At 46.6% G+C, this 20901-nt stretch overlaps 7 protein-coding genes across 7 annotated transcripts; 1 reads left to right on the forward strand and 6 right to left on the reverse strand.

Annotated features, from left to right (window-relative positions):
- Window positions 1-144: 144 nt before the first annotated feature.
- Window positions 145-1348, reverse strand: N7529_007136 (uncharacterized protein; the record flags this gene model as incomplete). Its single annotated transcript, XM_057242663.1, has 2 exons — window positions 145-1059; window positions 1154-1348. Coding segments are annotated over 2 exons (1110 nt in total), but the record flags the coding sequence as incomplete, so codon positions are not given.
- A 1588-nt stretch (window positions 1349-2936) lies between these two features.
- Window positions 2937-3561, forward strand: N7529_007137 (uncharacterized protein; the record flags this gene model as incomplete). Its single annotated transcript, XM_057242664.1, is given in 2 exon segments — window positions 2937-3400; window positions 3420-3561. 2 exon segments carry the CDS (start codon window positions 2937-2939, stop codon window positions 3559-3561), a joined length of 606 nt encoding a protein of 201 aa, XP_057098023.1.
- Window positions 3562-4850: 1289 nt separating this feature from the next.
- Window positions 4851-5281, reverse strand: N7529_007138 (uncharacterized protein; the record flags this gene model as incomplete). Its single annotated transcript, XM_057242665.1, has 2 exons — window positions 4851-5118; window positions 5238-5281. The coding sequence occupies 2 exons, from the start codon at window positions 5279-5281 to the stop codon at window positions 4851-4853; spliced, it is 312 nt and encodes a 103-aa protein (XP_057098024.1).
- A 3541-nt stretch (window positions 5282-8822) lies between these two features.
- N7529_007139 (uncharacterized protein) lies at window positions 8823-11187 on the reverse strand (the record flags this gene model as incomplete). Its single annotated transcript, XM_057242666.1, has 5 exons — window positions 8823-9566; window positions 9617-9717; window positions 9763-9766; window positions 9818-9859; window positions 10030-11187. Coding segments are annotated over 5 exons (2049 nt in total), but the record flags the coding sequence as incomplete, so codon positions are not given.
- Window positions 11188-12724: 1537 nt separating this feature from the next.
- Window positions 12725-12937, reverse strand: N7529_007140 (uncharacterized protein; the record flags this gene model as incomplete). Its single annotated transcript, XM_057242667.1, has 1 exon — window positions 12725-12937. The coding sequence occupies one exon, from the start codon at window positions 12935-12937 to the stop codon at window positions 12725-12727; it is 213 nt and encodes a 70-aa protein (XP_057098026.1).
- Window positions 12938-15144: 2207 nt separating this feature from the next.
- Window positions 15145-16809, reverse strand: N7529_007141 (sugar porter family MFS transporter; the record flags this gene model as incomplete). Its single annotated transcript, XM_057242668.1, has 2 exons — window positions 15145-16660; window positions 16712-16809. The coding sequence occupies 2 exons, from the start codon at window positions 16807-16809 to the stop codon at window positions 15145-15147; spliced, it is 1614 nt and encodes a 537-aa protein (XP_057098027.1).
- A 1923-nt stretch (window positions 16810-18732) lies between these two features.
- N7529_007142 (putative manganese ion homeostasis (Fr)) lies at window positions 18733-20776 on the reverse strand (the record flags this gene model as incomplete). The annotated part of the gene is made up of 2 exons (XM_057242669.1): window positions 18733-20373; window positions 20444-20776. The coding sequence occupies 2 exons, from the start codon at window positions 20774-20776 to the stop codon at window positions 18733-18735; spliced, it is 1974 nt and encodes a 657-aa protein (XP_057098028.1).
- Between the last annotated feature and the right edge of the window lie 125 nt (window positions 20777-20901).

Genomic DNA, 20901 nt, shown 5'->3' on the forward strand with positions numbered 1-20901 from the left:
GCAGCTGTAATGCAGAGACGCAATGATGAAAGGTCGCTGCCAACCACTTCATATATAATCTACCTTAGATGTTTTATGTGATAACGCAGCTATACAAATGCATAATGGCTAGACACATTGCGACTACGTTCATTAAATTTTCGCTCATTTTTTCCAACCTCGTAACTCCTGCACTGCCCTGTTAATTTCTCTCGCAAACCCGGTCTCGGACAGCGCTTTATCAAGCCCACCACAGGGTATCCATTTTCGTTGACGATTTGGTGAGATCACTCCCAGAATGGGCCGCAAATAAAGGATTTCAGCCCTTTCAAAGTCAAAAAAGACAACCTTTTTGCTTTCTAGATTGTAAAACCAATTCCGCGGCGCCGGGTCCTTGTGGACAACATGAAGGCGGTGCATATGTGAGAGCGACTCTTTCATTTTGGCTATTAAGGAATCTTGACTCATTTCCCTGAGTGCTAGATCGAGAGGCTGTCCACCCGGACTCAATAGCATCATGTGCTTGAGATACGCGATGCCGTCGTAGCTGTACGGATGAGTTATGTCGATGCTTCCGAGATAGAGAGGAATGTATATGCCCTGGATTGAACGAAGTCTGGTGTATACAGCAGCTTCATGTCGAAAGTGTTCCGCAAATTCCGGTACGGTGCATTTTGCAGGCACAGTATATCCGTGCGATGACAGCGTGACTTTCAAAAGAGCACCTCGAGAACCGTGTATACCCAGTACCTCGCAATCTGCATTAACGGTCTCAGTTAATTGACGCTGTAACCGTTTGACGAAAGCTTTTTCATTAATGACATGGCGCGTTTCTCCATGATCGAGGACATTGGGGCAAGTCTGATCTAGCTCGCCCCCATTCATCAGTCCAAGTAGACACTTCAACGTGCAGTAATACCGATAGTTCTCTGCCGAGGACGACCCATGTGTAGCCGGCTTGGGTGCTGAATGGGTCGACGGTGGCTGTCTTCGTCCGATATCCCGATAGATCCGTGGATCTCGGCTCGGCGTATCGGGGTCAGGATGATCGTCGTCCGCATCGCCCTGTGTGTCGCTTGGCTGGCAGGCACAATTGCAGTAATCTCAAATGCTCCTCGAACGTGTCACGGTCTGCCCGTTCACTATATTCCGCTTGTTTATTACCCAAAAATACAGGGACGGCGGAATCTTGAGCCTTCCGCAGAATTCTGTATACCTGCGCCTCGCGAGAGACTTCTTTCCATAGGCCTGAAGTGGTGCCTTTGCCGATGACCGTGTAACCATGTTTCGTGCAAGTAAGTTTGAACGGGGCACCGTAGGAGCCACAATTCAGTATATACACCACCGACTCCTTTGGATATTGAGGGTGCTGCAAATCGTATTTTGAAACACTGCGGGTCCGACCGGGAAGTTAGCAAAATGTACGGCTACCAATTTGTTGCACGCCTACCACCGCATATCACCCTCCGTACGTAAAAACCTATAGAAACGTGAGAATCGACGCCGAAATACACGTAAATCCTGGATACTTCAAGCCCTACCTTATCTAACAGCGATGTTCGATGGCAATTTGACCGTATAGGTTTCTAGGATGACAGAAATTGGTTAATAATAAACAGGCAATTAATTAATGGCAGGGAGTGTATGCAGATTCGACGAAATGAACAATCTGCTCAACCGAGGTTTGAAGTAAACAGTTGTTTGTGTTTACTCAATTTACACCCTAAATAGTATAGGATCTCAAATATGACCAGATACTTCGAATTGTCAAGCCTGACCGATGGAGAAAATATCTGTTTGTCTAGAAATTAATTGACCGGATTGACTACCCCTTGGATTAATAAACATTTTTGATTACCAGCCCTCAGCATTCACACTCCGCAAATCTTACCTTCCACCTTCCAGCCACGTTGGGTTGGTGTGTTCAGGGATTTGCTATAGTGGCGACCTTTATTGCCTTCCATACCAGAAACACTGAGATGATCTATCGAACCCTAATCACATGACCATCTAATCCTGATGCGATATAGCGTGAATAACAAGTTCTTTACCACCTCAGTAATTATGCAAGGTCTTTTCATAACACCAGTATGAAAGATACAGCCTATGAAAGTCCAGATGGGGAAGGGCTCGATGCAAACCCAGCAAACATGCCGAACGTTGGTCGAAACGGCAATCAGTCCTTCGTCGCCTGTGAATCTCTCAGTTGCTTTTCGGCTGGCACGCTCTATAACCTACTATACTGCCGCATCCAAAACCGCATCAGAGAGCTTCTATTTTGTGCTGTCTGACTCTTTTTGGCCGAAAGAATGAACTCTTATGGAAGACATATTCTGTCTCTACCCCCTGAATTATTGCTGCTCATTTTCGGAAACCTCTCAAACCTTGACGAACCTTTATGCCTCGCAATAACTTGCAAAAATCTTGACAGCTTCTTCACAAACTGGAAAAATCATATTGCGTGGTCTGTCATCGTATGATCAACTCTCTGTCTCTATGCCGATTTCAGCTATGCAAGTACGATACTAAACATACATCAGCGTGCCTCAGAATATCATAAATACGATGCCCCGCTATGTTACTTGGCCGACGTAATGCATGGCAAATACGAAGATATCACGCTCAAAGATCCAAGTCTGCCTAATCACTGCATTTACTATGATCACATCTTCTCGGCCACAACTGAGTCCATAGAGACGATCGACCTTTATCTCCGACGAATCCGCCTATGGTGGAAGCAAGCAAATCAGTGAAGAGGCAACTACATCTTCCACATCAATGAGTACAGGCACGCATTATCATATCACAGCACTGAACATCTCCCTCGGGAAGAGAGAGAGAAGTATCAGGTGGCCTGCTACGCAGACTGTAAATACCAGATTGGCACTGGCCTTTTTCCATTGCTAGAGAGCTCCGAAGGGACGACAGTTTCTCCAGAGAGGTTTTATCGCGCTGTAATGGCTCGCACCCTAGGCACGAAAGCGCTGCAATTGCACGCAATCCTTCCAGAATCCGACGAATCCGATGTTACAGGCAGTTTACATAACAAAATCATGGACATATGGCGTCGAGATTCCGGCTGCACCTTACAAGAGAGCTTTGAAAGTCTTGAACTGTTCGATTATGCGTCCAACTTTCTTCTCCTCAAAGTTTTCGATACGCCTATGGAACACCTAGACTGGGTAGATAACAGTCAAAAGTCCGATATCATGGATGGCCACGATATATTTCTCGACAACTGGATGTCTTTTCACCAACGTCTTCAGTCGTTTTTGACACCATTTGACATTCTGTCCTTGTTTACGGATGGCATAGGAAAGGATAATGAGAGAAAGAAAGTTTCCCTATATTTGCTCAAATATCTGTTGTCGAGTGATGGGTATGGATTCCAACCTGGAATGAGAGAGCTTGAAAAGGACGTGTTACTTAAACTAAGTCAGCCAGCGTCGGAAGCATGGAAAGCTTATCGAAGTCATCAATGGAGGTCGGCTGCCAGAGGACGAGTATTCAACGATGCATTTGACATCACTGACGAAATCATACAACACAAGCAAAGTAACTGGTTCTGGTGGAAAGACCTAAAGCGTGTTGAAAGTCAGCCTGTGGAGTGTTCACTTTCTATACGTGTGCCCCAATTTTGGTTCGTCCCTTTCGATGATCTAGTACGGCCTAGTGAAGAATCGGACCAGTTCTGTTTGGATTATTACTTTGTCCTAAAACATGATCTCAGGGAACGGTTAACGTGAGATTGCGGCAGTTGACACTGTGGCAAGACTAACTTGGAGGATGACTATATGTATATTATTTGCCGACCATTTCCCAAGGTATATATGTGAGAATAAGAGGATATGGGAGGCTGCAGAAGGATAGGCTCTCTGGAAAAGTCTTGTATTGCGTGAGGAAAGAAAAGAAAGAGAGACTAAACTGCGGAGAGGATTCGATATGCTGCGAGCAAACAGAAGAGGCCATAAATAAAGTAGTTAATAAAATTATCTTTTGTTTAGCTTCATCACTCTAGAGTTCGTTCACAGAGCCGATTGTTTGCACATGTCATTGAGTCGCGTGGGGGCGGGTCAAACAAAATAAAAGAATGAGTCCATGAGATACAAATGATGGGGATGTTTGCTGGATTTACATGAAGCCCTTCCTTCCCCATCTGGGCTTTCATAGGCTGTATCTTTTATACTGGTGATATGAAAGGACCTTGTATAATTACTGATGTCGTAAAGAACTTGTTATTCACGCTATATCGCGTCAGGATTAGATGGTCATGTGATTAGGGTTCGATAGATCATCTCAGTGTTTCTGGTATGGAAGGCAATAAAGGTCGCCACTATAAGTATCATAACACGTATCATCTAGAGCGTTGACGAAGTCGTTGCTATATTGTGGAGGGTTGGGGAAATCTTCAGCAGAACGGAGTCACATAAGCAGCAGAAAAGAGAGGGACAATAACAAAAGAAGAGTAAAAGGGTAGCAGGTAGAAGCGAACTGCTAACAGCACTTTACAAAGACAGACCTCCTAGGGCCTAGAGCCTTCAAAAATATCAGCATGACATGGAAATGACAGTCAGTTTGAACCAAATGGCCAGCCAGTGGTCTAGCTACTGCTTCGAGCTGTATATTTCTTGAGACCTCCTGAAAGAGCCTTTTCTGATACAGTAGCTCTGATACTTGCAAGACATGTTCAACATCTCTCAACGCTGCATCAAAGCGGTAGCTTTTCAAAAAGGAAAGGTCACAGTTGAGCTGCGCTATCACGAGCAATTCTGGTGAGGCATGGATCCCCAAAGTCTTCGAATAGCTGGAGTTACTCTTATGTACAGTACAATAGCATCCCCTCTTAGACACAGCAATTTTTTTTCAGCTTACTATTGTATTGTCGAACAATGATCACCCTGATCAAAAGGCTCACTCTCCTTCGCCTTTTGGGAAGAGGCGTCCTCATCAGCCTGCGTGACACGTTTCCTCCAGGATAAGGAAACCAGGTCATCAAACTCGGGGATAATGGAGACGTCCGAGAGATGGTCCACTCGAATCCCGTAGTCCCCATCTGCCCCTTTGCCGATGACGCCAATGTCCAATCTACCATAAATCGAGTCATTGCCCTTCACCAGGAAAAGAGGGTCTTTTATCCTTCTGCAGAGACGGTTGTTATCTGTGTAAAATTTCGAGGCTCGGTAGCCTTACCAGATCAGCTGGCTATCATGACAGGAACCTCACATCAAGTACAACTCCAACCGCGCGTAATATCTTACAGTGTACCAATGAACCCGTCGACTCGCAATGATTGGGTAGTCATGCTCATTCAAAAGCCCGAATACCCTCACCAATGATTCGCACAAGTCTTGATCGGATACAAATGTTTGGATTAATGATATATTTCGCCGCTCTTTCATGTCAAGTTACATCTGGAGTCCAGATGCGTACAGACTGCATTGTCTCTAATCATTATACTTAATGTCGGTTTTGTAGCATTCTTTCCTCGCATGCAACTGAAGTGTCGCTTAGATATCAATGTGTTGTGAGCATCAGACTCCTGGGAGTACGTGTGACGGATCGCGGGTGCTTGGGTTGTACCACTACGCCAGCTGGCCAAAAAAGCACAATGCTTGGTCAGCGATCAAACACCCAAGCTAATATATATGCTCGATCTCTGGCAGTACGTGTGAAGTTTGAACGGTCCTGCGAGCAAGAAGAAAAAACGCCCTTGTTCCTAGGTTACTCCGGACGAGCACTCGGGTATGACATTGACATCTAAACAGCCTGAAAAGCCCTCGGAAGCAAGGTTCGTCAAGACAGTTTCATGAGTCAATATTTGTTAGATGGCCTCTCCATGAGTAAGTAATATAAAGTCGGTGTTACCACGTAGGCCGAAAGGAATATATATAAGTAACGATTGCCCCACACGATAATGGTATCATACAGGATCATACCTGTTTTATGTAACTCTGTTATTACAGTGCTCGCAGCATTGTGGCTGATTTGTCTCAAATCGGTGGCTGTGCAGGCTGGACCAAACGCCCTGTAATTACCTTACACCGATAAATACTGTGAAATTATATTGAATACGAGCCCAGAACATCACTGACTAAGCTGATTACCAAAATGGCCAGGCTATTATCAACCGCGTCACAAGGCGTAATTGCACTTTTGCGAATTCGATTTTCTAAGTTCTAGCTGGTTCTCAATGAGCCCGTTTCTTCCTATATATTAATGCAGAATTATCTTCGGAATGCAGCTGGGTCCTGATCTGCACGAGCCGCAAATCACAACAGTCTAAACTTGTCACGTGTAATCCAACAGCATCGATCTGGCAAAAATATGCAATATAATAGGATAAATAGCGGTACCCTGACAGTCGTAGAGACTTTTAAACAGGTCTGCAATATGAAGCTGGAACTCCGAGGGGCAGTGGGTAGAATACGGCCTTTTGATTGTCTGTCAAGTCTGAAGTTAACAAACCAGGATGCCACGTCTTCGCTCCAATAGATGACATCTTCTTGTTTTCTCGAATATCATGACTCGATTGAAGGCTTTTGAGTCCTACGACAGGAAGAAGTATGGTCGGACAAGCTAGGGCCAGGGGGAAATATGATGCCCATAAGTCAGAGTGAAATGATACAGACTGAACCCTGGCAAACGAGGCTCTCGATTATTGTGGCATGACCAATAACATGTAGTCTGACTAGAATCGTGCTCATCAGTGATAGAAGGGTAGAGGACTCATCTTCATGCGTATTCGTGGCATCTTCAAAGTGTCCCTTTCAGGTGCCGTACTGCACCTGGGACCTTCTGAGTTTCTGAAGGAGTACTATCGTACCATATAAATCTCATCTAAATAAGTAACATTTAGACCAAGTTCGTGAAGGACTCAGATATCTCACAGCCATTGGTCTATGTCGATGTCTAGCAATTGATGAAGCACGGACGTCGCGGATCAAGCTCACATGCATGGAAGGGGCTATCGTTGATCCAGCTCAATCGGGGGAAGCACACCATTTGCGTTTGGGTAAATGAAAGAAAGAGCATGTGTAAGTAAATTGGGTTTTAGTACGTGTAATCAGACCGAGAAACCAAGCTAGGATCTGTTCTCTCTCGGATCTCAGTGGATTTTATGCTACTAAATTCAGTCAGCCACAGGCCCCCTGCAAATTCTCGCAACCCCCCTGGTAAAATAGTGAGAGTCACTTACTTCTTGCCATTAGGTCTTGGCCCTATATGACAAACTCAGAGCTCGGTAATATGCAGGAAACGGTCTTGCAACTCTCATCGGATGGAATAATTGGATATCGACCAGGTTGTCGGTTTGCTTTGCAGCATCAGAAAATCTGCATAATGGTTAGGCTTTTGCTCTGGCTGAGGGGCTGGAAAGAGACAGACCCGGAATGCCGACGGTCGCTTGAACTTATGAGCAGTCTTCATGAGACCTTGAGGAGGAATTCTTGAAACTTGGATATGTTCGCTCTAGGAGGGATTAGTGTTTCTTTTATATACTTTGACTCTCAGCGTCAGCAGTCACAACTCTCACGAATGGGTACCAGCAGTTAAGCTCCTGGGATCTATATCATCTCACCAATTTAGCGCGAAAGGTCTGAGAGCTCCTAGGAAGTCCTATCAGACTTTAGCTAGAATGAGGTATTTTCTTTAGAATGCGTTAGGCCAATGAGGGGCCGCAAATTTCGCCATGGGCGGGTAGATCATCCAGTAGGCATGATCGATGGGTCTAGAATATTTTTGCGGATGTCCATCGCTAGAGCTGAGTCGTATTCCTAGGAGCAAGCGGCAAGCAGCAAGAGCAATAATCTGTTGTTATTCAAGCGAGATATACTCCAAACAAAACAAAACAATGAATTTACAAACTATCCAATTGGGGTTTTCTGAGATATTCCTAGATATTGTAGAACCAAAATTTGAGGGTTGGATATTTTCCGCAACTATGTAGAGACAGTATCGTGGATGCAAGGCTCGGCGAGTTGAATAGTGGCATAGCCACAGAATAGTAAACCCAATGAACGTAGCCCCACTACCAATTTGCCTCCCAGCTGGAGGCGAAACAACCAGGATCGACCGACAAATTGATGACGCCAGCCTTTCGTTGAGGGGACAACGGTCAAGAGTTCTCGTGAACAACTGCATTTGGATGGGGCTAGCGTGGTGCGTTTTATTGAGGTGAGCTGCTGACTTAGCTGCTCCCGCGTTTTGCTCTCGTGCTCAGTAAGTGGATCAGGCTGCTCAGGTCACGCTCGGTGAGTAAGTTCAGACTGCTCAGTGAGCCAATCGGAGCGCTCAGGTCTCGCTCAGTGAGCGAGTCATCCAGCTTATGTAACGATCAGATCATGCTCAGTGAGCGAATCTGATGCTTATGTAATATTCATGGGCGTGCTCAGTTGTACTCAGTGAGCAAAAAGCGGCAAGGCCTGAGCACTAAAGCGGAAAGGGAACGCCAAGAAGTGGCAGAGGAAATCAAGTACGTAGGTAGTATTTCATTTTCACTACATGTAAATATTCTTGATGATCATTGTTACTCGTTGAACCCTATCGACAGGATACATATTATGATACCTAACACAGAAGGTTGAGATGAGATTCCAAGGTTACAATAGCCACCTGATGATAAAAATCGGTTCCAGTCTTTATGACACTACTGGATGTATCTAGTTAGTCAAGCTTAATTGTTAGAGACTATCTAGAGCTTGGGAAATCAACCGAACTAAATCAACAATAATTTGGTCCAAACCCGCGGCAGCTTGAATCTAATGGGATACAGTCAGTAAAGGGATGTTATTGTGTCATTTCGGACATGAGACGGAAGATAAAAAATGAATGAGGACGGTACTAACCTTAGCGCATTCGGGGTCATCGTTCAGAATACCATAGCTGGCTGTCACTAAACCTCTTCCTTTTGCGACCCCAATCAGCATTGGTGCGAACACAAATGGTTCCGAAGCCATGCCAATTCCATCAAGCCCCCAACTTGTTGCGAAATTTATTGCTTGCTGCAAACTTGATGCCCTCACGTCGCCTGTGTGATAATTCCCAGAATCATTGAGAAACAATATCGGAAATAAATCTTGTTTGAGGGATAAAAGTATGCAAACCTCCGGATTGAAGGAGGAGAGCATGATGGGACGACCGCGGCATGTCGGATGTGAGAGAATGCTCGACAGGATGGTGTCCACGAATAAATTCACTTCAATAGCGATTATGTCTGATTTCCAATCAACGGCAGCTTCAAATAGCATAGGGTACTCTAGTAAAGGAATTCGGTTAAGAAGGATACAAAAAGACAGAAATAGCAGGATATCAGAGGTTCTCTTACTAATTTCTATGTTAAGGGCCATGGAGTCGGAAGTTTGAGAAAGGAGTTCATGTAATGTCAGAAATGACTGTTGAATGACTTTCCCTCTAATGTTGCCCTTGAACCCCTTTTGTTTGAACTCGAAAGTTTGCTTCAATTGCTCTGTGAGATGCATGGGTCTGTAATCATTGCTTGCATCCAGAGAATACGATCGCGGCTTTCGTGGGGAAACATCTATTACAGACGGTCTTTGCGGTTTTGATTGAGAGTTGCTGATATGCATATACTAACGATTCAAATTAATACCAATCATTTTGAGCGAATGGGTATACATACCTGTTCAAGACTTAAATTATGCATCCATGCATCTGTTCCTGTTTCGCTAACAAGAAAGTCATGATATACAACAGGTATGTGATCCTTTGTCAATTGAACATCTGCAATCAGTTAATGGAGTTCGAATAGTGTTTTTCCTTTCTTACCGAGCTGTGCCATTATTAGTCAGAGATTCTTAGAGGAGTTTGTTTTTTAACTTACCTCTACCCAATCTGCACCTAAATCCATGGCCGTGAGAAATGACTATAGTCTCGTTAGGCCAGCAGAAAGGGTTCCAAATAAAGATTTATTACCTGTATTGTGTTCTCTCCAATTGACAGGTTCCTTGAACTTGATTTATTTTGGCCGAAGCCTTTCCTGGATCAGCACATGTTTCCAACAATAGGCAATGGAAGTATACCTCGGTGTCCCACAATTTTGGTTCGTCCGCCATTTTTCAGGAGCGTATCTCTTGCTGGTAGAGAGAAATTTGGCTGTGTGAAGGGCTTCACCACAAGAAAACTGAAAGCAAGAGCCCCGATGTTCTCATGAGACCCCATTGACAGAATAGGTATTGTGTAGTCTCGAATGAGACTCTCTCTGGTTGATCCCAAGGCCTGCTTGAGATTGTCCACAAGTGCAACAGCGCTGCCAATGTGTTCATATCGCTCGAGTTTGTCTGCGGTTACGCTTTTGCGGTTGATTTTGAACATTAATATGGCATTGCCAAGATCATTTGTATAGAACGCCCACGGCTTGTTCGTCATATCCTCTAATATAGGCAACTCAACAGTATAGGCCGGTCCCTGACTGCCTATGAGCGAGATTTGAATTGACAACTCGGCCTCAGATTCCGCAATCGACTCATCGTTAAAATGATAAGGACTGCGGCTAGTAGGATCAACACTTTTCTTTGAATCAAAAGACCCCAGATTGACGAGAATCAGACATTGACTCGTCACAATCGGAATTTTCCGAGAGGCAGTAGGTGAAGCCTCTAGATTAGACGGCGTGTAATAAGCAGTGCCGGGGGATACCGACTGTCTCAATGTCCGTGACAGTCTAATGTGACCCCGGAAAGCGGCGTGGTCTAGTGCAGTCCAGCCCCGATGATCTTTATGTCCCACGCTAGCACCGGCCTGAAGAAGAATTTCAACAACATCCATGTGCCCCTCCACCGAAGCAGCAATTAAAGGTGTCCAACCATTGGCTTTCTCGGCTACCGCAGTGCTAGCGCCCAGATCCAAGAGGCATTCCACTAATTCCGTATCTCCATAGCTTGCCGCCATGTAAAGGCCGGTCTCCCCGGCGAACCCTTGATGGTTTACGTCCGACTTTACGGCGGAAAGGTATCTCAAGAATTCCGAATTTGGGTTAGTACCGCTGACAGTAACAGCAAGGAGGGATCTTGACACTGATCTCCAAATATGACTGTCATGACCGCCATTGTGGTGTAGAAACTCAATGAAGCCCCTTGATACTTCTTCAAAGCCGTATGATAGAGCAACACTTAGAGGATTGTTACCAAAATGGTCTTCCAGCAGAATCGATTCAGCAAATGAGAGGCGTCGATGAGCTTCTCCATCTTGCATGTGGCCCAAAAGAAGCTGGCACACATCTTGGAGCCCATATTGAGCGACATAGTGAAAGGTTGTACTTTTGCACATAGTATCTTGTGTAAAGAGTGATGTTTGAATATTGGCCTGGAAAGTGGACACAATGTCTATCAGAAGAGGCAACATATTATCACCTAGTACGGGAACAATCCTTTCAGGGAAGCAGCTTGATATTCGGTCAAGGGATTTGGTAAAGGTCCTCTGGTGGCCGATCCTGATGATAATCTTGTTTATCGCCGAAGAAAGGTAGACCTGAGTAAATTCCTCGTCACTCTGGAACGACCGTAACATTTGGAGAAGCATTTTGAGACACGCTCCAGAGCCATATATTATCGAAAGTTGTATCAATGCAGACAAAAGCTCCTGGTATCGCCACCCCTCCACTCCAGATGTGACTTCAAGATCTCGAAAAGCCTTCTTCAAAGCAGCAGGATTGTCATCGCGGATTTTCAGATGAAAATCATCAATACTACCCACCATAAAGCAAGATTTTGGAGCAAACCCATGCAGGATCAAACAACGTTGGGATGTGAAAGATTTGCAAGATAAGATTTGTGCGATCTTTGTGATCGACCTTCTTAGACGCCCTAGATTGTAGAGGAGTTCGGTTTGACATGAGAATTGCACCGTAGATAATTTCAACTTGGGCTCATCGAGCATCGCTGCACTATGGTGAGAGTTTAGATGTTCAAGCTTTTCCCAGAGCCTTTCGAATCCCCGAGAATTCACGACCCCAAATGATCGCAGCCTTGTAAAAGCAACGAAACATTGAACCAGTGCTTCAAGATGAAAGTTCAATTCAGCCTCATCTGCCAGTTCCCAGCCGGTTTCATCAAGAAACCGTGAGCTCATGGAGATAACCGAGACTTCGTTCCAAATTGTCGAGTAAACTTTGTCAAAGAATACTTGCACATTGTTGATTTCACGAATGAAATGATCGAGTAAAGCTGATTTGCACATCAGCTCATGAAGCTAAAATTCCAATATGTGTTTCAAAGTTGCGCCCACTAACCAGTTACATTCGATGTTGAGTCGCAGCCCACATTGAAGAGCCTGATCCGCTCTCTGAGCCCATGATAATCAAGATAGTTGTTTACCCATACTGGCACTCGATCTCTCCGCAAATTTCTTCCAAATTTCATGTCGTCTTGATTTCTTGAGAAATACTAGGGTCACGGTTCTGGAAAATAATCCTCTGTGAAAGCCCTCTTAGGGGCTGAGATTCATCCCTCGCTAACCCCTCGTATCCTCGTTGGCAGTAGCCACGGACCTTACATATGTATATTTTGTCATATTATATTGACACGTGATGAATCCCTGGCGGTGTGATGGTTGATGATAAGACCTCCAATTTGTTATACATGTTGGTCGCAATTCTGTTCGTTTATCAAACGCCTATCTTATGGCTTATCGCTTATCATCGCCACAAGATAGATAGATGATAAGCCAAAAGCAAAAGGGGTTCACGCAAAATCACTCTATCAAGTCACGCATCTATGTACGCTTTCTCGCGTTATGTTGCCCCGTCATCGGGGTCTGCCGTCGTGCGTCGTGGGGCTAAAACGCCGCTAGTAATACCCAGCTTCGCGAAACTCTTGAATCCAAAATCACCCTCGGAACTGCCCACATAATTTGCTTTACCGCCGATTAGGTTCAGCGGTCGATCATGGGTCCTTCGCTTACCCTCGGAAGTTTCATTACCGTAGCCAAATGGCTGTGCATACATGCAAGGCGTTCGATATATACGTTGAATGAACAATGGTTTACCTGATGCGCTTAATAACGAAGTGGCAGACCTTTTACTGGTAGTGAAAAAAAACGGCGACAGTATTGAATCACAAACACTCCTGAGTCCTGGGTGGATCAGAAGGATCCAACGTTCCACGCCTGTGAAGCTTTTTTACGCCCTGCTTACGCCGAAATGTTTTGTTGGTCCAGTGTAGATATAGGTCCCGGGAGAGACAACATTTTTCGTTGTCGGCGGTTTCTGAGGTTCGTTGCTTCGGCGACGGTAGCATGATAGCTGGAAGCCTGCAAATTGGTTCCCGAGCCGGAGAATGGTGTCCTAGTCGGTGTCATCCTGGGGCCCCGCGGTCTGTTGGTGTATCTTCCCCGCGCCATCCCACATTGGTGGGTCCGATGTCGTCAAGCTTGGGGATTAGTGTCAACCACTTGGTCTTCTGTAGGAACAAACCGGTTGCCAATTACTTTCAATTTAGTTGGTGTAGGGATTCGATAAAGCTAACTTGAGATGTTAACATGTTGTTACCTAGGTATATAACTGAAAGAAATCCACGCTGTATGCTTCCCTGTTGTCAGTTCTCTGATGGTTTCGATAGCCATTTACTTGTTATATCCTTATTCCTCAAGACTTGCATATTTATTGGACTTTATTTTACAGAGCTATACGGAGTGCGAATAAGAATTATGGACAAAAAAACATCACCACAAATAGAACATGTCGAGTCAAGTTGGAAGGCAGACCCTTCTACACTAATACCGGATCCAGAGCAAGAACGTCAACCGTACGGTGCATCCGGAATTCCTACTATTCTCTATGTTCAGCAATTGAAACTTTATTCTAACGACTCAATGAATCAGGTCTCAAGGCTCTCCTAACCAATAAGTATGTAGCAACATGTGCGGCCTTTGCAACAATTGGCGGAGCAATGTTCGGCTACGACCAAGGCGTCGTATCTGTACTGCTCACCATGGAACGTTTACTCTAACAATTGTCCGAAGTCGCAGCCGACGCATCAGGAGCCGGCTTTCATAAGGGTATTTTCACAGCCATGAGTTAGGAGCATCTATCGGTGCGATGAATCAAGGATGGCTCGAGGACACTTTCACGAAAATGGTCTATCTTCGTTGCTGTAGGGGTTTATGTCTTCGGCTCCACTCTCCAAACTGGAGCTATGAGTTTCGAAATGCTTCTCGGCACTCGCTTTGTGGGTGATATCGGTGTTGGCATGCTGGCCATGGTTGCACCCTTGTATATTTCCGAGATCGCTCCCTCTAAGATTCGTGGTACCCTGCTGGTCTTGCGAGAACTTTCTGTTGTCACGGTTATTGTGAATTTCTTTCTATGTTACCTACGCCACACAATTCATTCCTTGTGAATGGGCGCGGCGACTCCCTTTCTTTATCCAGGTACGGCTCCCTCTTTCCTCTTGGCAAAGTCCTCGCTCACCATCCCAGATCATCCCAGCTCTCTTCCTCCGCGCCGGTATCCCATTCCTACCAGATTCACCTCGTTGGCTCGCGGGTCGAGGCAGAGATGAAGAAGCCCTCCATGTTCTCTGCAAGCTTCATGGCGTAGACGCCACCGATCCCCGTGTACTACAAGAGTGGGTGGATATCCGGTCTGAGGCAGCCTACTGCAATGAAGTGATTCTCTACCCTATCCTTTGTGTAGACCTGGATAAATGTCCCCGAGACGAATGCACGTACCTTGGAAGAGATGGATGCTGTCTTCAAGGATAACACGACGCGCCACGAAAAGGAGCAGCGCGCCCGCATCGAGGCTACTATTTGGGCTCATGCGGGTGCAAGGCCGCATGGTGGCCTCGAAGGCGCGCTTCAAATAATATAGATAATTTTAATGCTAGGTCTCCTACAAATCATTATTTTGTTACATGGCGAGCGTTCAATTTATATATACATTGTTAAAGACTGGCCACTTGAAAAATCCAAATTTCATATACTTCACTTATCTTCTCTATAGAATCTAGTCCCCAACTGATTTATAAAAGGATTGGAAAAGGTGTTATAATAAATTCATAATATATTCTAGTATTATAGCAGAAAAGAGTAGATATGACAAAGAAACGTAACTATCCAGCACACGGACATATCAAGTAAAAGCAACGCTCAAAACACATGCAGAGTATGAAACAGAGGTAAAATCATTAAACATCCATGGTATAAAATCAATCAGACATCAGCCTTAGCACCAACGCTCTCAAGGTGGGTAGCACCCTCAGCGCGCTTCTCGCCAGCATCAATCTCAAGCTGAGCAAGATCGCCAGACTTCTCACCAGCAACGTCACGAACATCAGTGTAGTGGACGGAAGGAACCCATCCAACAGAGTTCCAGGCACGGGGAACCTTGGCGTAAAGCTCATCGACCTGCTCAAGGGACAAACCCTTGGTCTCGTAGATACAGGTGTAAACGAAGATAGCGCAGATGAAGCAGAAACCGCCCCAGATGAAGAAGACCTTGGACTGGAGGTTGGCGTTGCCAGGACCGCTGTTCACCATGTAAGGGGTGGCGTAGGCAATAGCCCAGTTGAGGAGCCAGTTGGTGGCAGTGGTGATGGAGAGACACTTGGCGCGGGCCTTGAGAGGGAACAGTTCACCAGTGACGACCCAGGCGACGGGACCCCAGGAACTGGCGAAGAAGAAGATGTAAATGCAGACGAAGGCGATGAGCACCTTGTTCGAGACGTCGGAGTCGACGGCTGTGCCGACGATGGCGACGATGAGTTGAGAGACACACATGCCGACTGCACCGAACAGAAGGAGAGGACGACGGCCCCACTTCTCAACCATGTACAGACCGGGGAAGGTGGAGAGGACGTTGATGATGTTTGTGATGAGGGTGATCACGAAGGAGTTCTGGATGCCGGAGTTCTGGAAAAAGGTGGTGCCGTAGTAGAAGATGAAGTTGACACCGGCGAGCTGCTGTAGACCTTGGACTGCGCAACCGGTTGCGAGACGCTTGCCGAGAGTTCCCTTGAAGATCTCAAGGTAGGTGGCTGCTCCAAGGCGCATTTCGAATTCGTGGTTGGCCTGGATCTCAGCGAGCTCGGCAACAACGGAGGGGTCGTTGACGTCCATGCGGCGGAGACGGGCGAGAGACTTAGTGGCCTCTTCGTAGCGGTCTTGTTTGATGAGGAAACGGGGAGTTTCGGGGAGCAGGATCATGCCGACGACGAGGATGATGGCCCAGGCAAACTGGAGCGCGACGGGAATGCGGTAGCAGCCAGTGTCCATGCGGTCCTTGGTGGAGTTGTTGACGATGGCAGCGAGGAGAAGACCGAAGGTGATAGCCAGCTGGTAAGCACCGACGATTGTTCCACGGATCCACTTGGGGGAGGTCTCGGACTGGTACAGGGGGATGGTGGCAGAGAGGAGACCAACGCCCAGACCGGCGAAGAAACGACCAGCAACGAAAAGAGGGATGGAAGTGGCAACTGTTTGAAGAATGACACCGAAGACAAAGACGAAGCTCTCCATAATCATACCCAGGCGACGACCGAACTTGTCGGCAATGGGGGCGGCGAAGAGGGCACCGAAGAAGGTACCAGCGGAGAGGAGAGAGACGATCATGGAGGATTGAGAGGAGGTAACATCGAGAATGCCATCTTTGGGGTTGACGTAGCCGGTTGAGAAGGTCTCACGCCAGTACTTCATAGCGAGAATACCGCTGATGGTACCTGTGTCATATCTAGACAATTGTTAGACTTGAAAAGTGGAACAAGATCGAGTCGACACATACCCGAAAAGAACACCACCGAATGCAACGAACAATCCGATGAGAATAGCCGGGGCAGCAGAGCCCACGGCATCATCAGGCCTCTTCAAAGCGAAGCCCATTGTAACTTTGAGAAATACTAATTCAATCGAAGTAGATGTAGTAGGTAGTGGAAGTAAATGTGAAGTAGATAAAAGAAGATCCGCTTAGCAAAGTGTAGAAAGTAGGAGTCGGTAAGATGTGGAAGATAGAATGAGTTGATATAGAATGGAAAGATACCCTGAAAACATCGAGGACGATCCCTCTATTTGTACTTCCCCAGGCGAAAATTCAACCACATGGCGACAGCCCGTACCCCGGGCCGGGGGAATAGTCAACAAAACCCGAAAACAGCGAGCGCGGGGGGGCCGAGTTCTGCATGACCAATCTCAACCGTGCATTGGCAGTCTAGTTCCCCATTCCCACGATGTGTTTTTTTTTTCCTAGATGTTTCGAGCCTGGGGATAGGGTTTGGTCCGGCGCTAGTGCAGTCTGGACGAGCCAATGCGGTCTAGAAATGAAGTGGGTACACTCAGCCCCCGGAGGAATCCAGATCGGTCATTGGTCACGAGCGCAAATTGGCTCGACGCCGAACCGAATTTGTTCGAGAAGTTTTGCCCTGAGCCTTGCTTTAGGTCTCTAGGCTGCATATTATTTTTTTGTATATGCCGCTCTTGGATCGGCATCGCCACATGTTGTTGGAATGCTATTGTAGAATGTTGTTGATGACTATTTCGGTGTTTGCCGATATTTCTAACGAGATCTTAGCTATGTTCTTAGTGCGATCGGGACGAAAATAGACAGAAAACACATGACAGGAAAAGTTGGGGATGAGTCCCGGGGCCGAAAACGGGGATGGCCGACCTCACCGATCGGCATCGGCGTGCCGCATCGGGCTAATGGCTAACGGCCCCTTGCTAAGAATTTCTATCAACCACATGATTCTACGATTTTCTCTTGTGCTTTTAGACGCCTTTGAAATTGTACGATAACATTAGCATATACCATGTTCGTCTGCACAAATCATCCTAATTCCAAAAACATACAAAAAAAATGTTGAGAACGCCACATAGTAATACAATATATAGAGTAACGAAAGAATAATAGAGAAATTAAAATAAAACTCAAAACACTCATTTCCCATCTCCAGATTTTCCCCTCTCCCCAGACGGACCACCAGGGGGAAAAAAGTCTGGAGAGACCAATGACTGACCCTAGCAGACTTCGATCCGCAGTAGATGTCGTCAACAACTGCGGTGTCAATCCTGGTCGAGGTTCTGGGGAAGTCTATGTTGTTCACCGGAGCCAGATTGAGAAATAACATTACCAATTAATATAAGAATCTGCTCGTCCCACGGCCTCGCGTGTTTAAGACAATCTAGGCATTCAAGGTTTAGGCTATTAATATTGCTTCTTCATTTTTTTTTTCTCCTGCGGATCCACCTGGGCACTTGCATATAGACTTGGAGAATTTTTATACAATCATTTTGACCGTTTGGAATCTCTTGTATAATTACGAGGTGCCTTCACTGAGAACAATTGACAGTAGAGCCCTGGGAGTACAATATATGCGTTTACAATGTTCTTCAACACCCTGATCAACAAATTTCATATAAACACGACTCGCGCTAAAACCCTAGACCAAAGGCTAAACCCTGTTTTGCGCTATTTTTCCCGTCCCGTGGATTGGACAGACAACCCGAGGCTATCCCGACAATTTTCCCACCGGCGAATCGTCGGAGACACATCTGCATGTACATACGGGGTCACGACCGGGGTCGGGATCTCGGGGAATAAAACCATCCCGACTGAAAAAAAAGTGGCGCAGCTCGGGAACTAGCTTAGCTTTGCTTGTTTTATTTTAAGGCTGAGAAGAGGCATCAGATGATCGAGTAATTTCTTCACTACTCACTACGGAGGACGTCGCGGCTCGGTCGGATTGAAATGCATGTCTATTATTTCTATGCTCGCTGAATAATGAAAAATTGAAGACCCACTCGGTCTAGCTACCAGCGCCAGATTAGGATGAGATAAACTGTCAGCACCACTTGCGCCACATACAGGGTTGATGAACTTATTTCCCCGCAGATGAGGAAGATTCGAGAGCGGGGTTTCGCTGGTGCAGCACGCCACGTTGTCTTTTGCTTTGGGTATAGGTCCATGTCATCATCATCTGCCCGATAGGCGTCTGGTGGGGATGTTGTGCCGGGGTAGCGGGCGGATGCTGTTATCCCACCACGGCTGGCTAGGCCTCCTGGTGCCATGGTGGAGCTGGATGCACCGGATGTGTGGTATTGGTGTGGGAGAGATCGGTACTCTGCAAGGGGGAGGATGAAGTCGTCTGAAGGTGTCTCTGGAAGGTACAGAGCGCGGTAGATGGAGCGCACGATGAGGATGGAGATACTCAAGCCAAGAATAGTGAGGTAATAAATGAAAATTCCCAGCTGGTCTGGGAGAAGGCAGAGGTGGTTTTGAATGGTAGGTGATCCATCTTGAAGTGCTTTGCCCGTCTTGGGATCGATTGGGTGCCAGAGACTAGTCAGAAGAAAGCCTGGGCGGCGGACTCCCATCGCCCAGGAGATGCTTTTAACTGTGATCTCATTCGGCGAGCCATTGAACTCCCGGTGGGAAACTTCACAGTAGTCATGGTCGTCGCCTGAGTAGACTTGCACAACGTTGGGCCCAGCTTTAGAGACCACTTCAGTCGAGATTGTTGGCGTCAAGACATTCTGGTATTGATAACCACCTGAAATGCTGAGAGCGTTGGGCTCATCCTCTTGTAGCTCCTCGTCCGAGGAGGAGGGTGGGTAGCGCTCCCGCAAAGGACCGCAAGGAGTCCCTGGTTTGCGATACAGAGGAACGTGGGTGAGAATGATAGTGGGAAAACCGGCGCTCTCTAGTTCCTGTTTGCGATGTATCGTCGGCTCGGTGGCATCGACGACACGGTAATCAAACATATGTCCGTCAGTTTGGTTTCGAAGCATTCGCAACTCGTCGGTCTCAGCCTTGGCTTTGTGAATAGCCATTTTATCCAAGAAGTCATCTGCTTCTTTCCAAATCGGACGGACCGTACGGTTCTCATCGTTTGCTGTCGGCGAACTACCTGTCAGTGGATCGGGCTGGTCCATCGCGCTCAGCGAGACAGAGTCCACTGAGACAAAGGTATGGTTCCCGATCACATCAACTCGGTTGGTGTTCCCAAAGTAGCTCTCAAAACGGTCACGAACAGGTTCCTGAACTCCATTTCCGAAGCCTAGGTCGTGGTTACCAGGTAGACTTGCAATCAGCCTCCTGCCTCGTCCATCCATGGGCGATGTCCTGATTTTAGCCCATGGGTCCAAGAATATCTTGACAAATCGACGATATTCCTTCTTCCAGAATGAATCTTTATATCCCTTCCACCGATCCTCGGGGCTATTACTCGTAGCAGTAGCCCACTCTCTGCCGCCATCGAAAAGGTCACCAAGAAACAGCACTGAGTCCGGCTCAAGGTGGTCCTGGATCAAGGAGAATGATCGACGCATATATTGGTCGGTATATTTGACCGTTAAAGTCGACACAGGCCAAGGTCGACCCGGGTAGGTATGGGGATCAACGAGCTGAGGGTCTGCGATGAATGCGATGTGATGCGGAGTTGCGTCTTGGGGCTGATGATGATAGTTGTCAGTACAATTTACAGCACGTTTCCAATTGTGACAAGCGCCACTGGATACTCACCCATTCTTCCCAGCTGTCCCAAAGACACTGGTTGATGTGCTCCTCGAATACAGTGCGTTCACCCCACCGAATTGAAAACATCCACAACAAGATGATAGCATTTGAAATAGTGAAAATGCTTTTAATCAATCTCAGAGTCGTGGCTTTGATGCCCGCATCTCTAGTCCTCTTGTATCCCCGACGAATACGGATACCTCCCACGGAAAGCCATTGTTTAATCGCCACTGGGATGGAGTCCCCAACACGACTGAGAATATTTGAGGATTGGGAGCGCTGTTGATTATATGAAGGGAGTGAGGATGCGCCGTTGCTGCGCGGGTAGGCGAAGGTCATGTTTGGTTTAGCTCGGCTGCGGGTTGAAGTGACAGGGTGGCTCAACCCCGAACAAGACAGGGCAGTTTAGCGAAAGGAGCGGCAGGTCATGCTCTGAAAGCACAATGAACAAGAAAACAAAGGAA

Source organism: Penicillium soppii, assembly GCF_028829465.1.
Source record: "Penicillium soppii strain IBT 18220 chromosome Unknown utg000005l, whole genome shotgun sequence".
NCBI classification, from domain to species: Eukaryota; Fungi; Ascomycota; class Eurotiomycetes; order Eurotiales; family Aspergillaceae; genus Penicillium; species Penicillium soppii.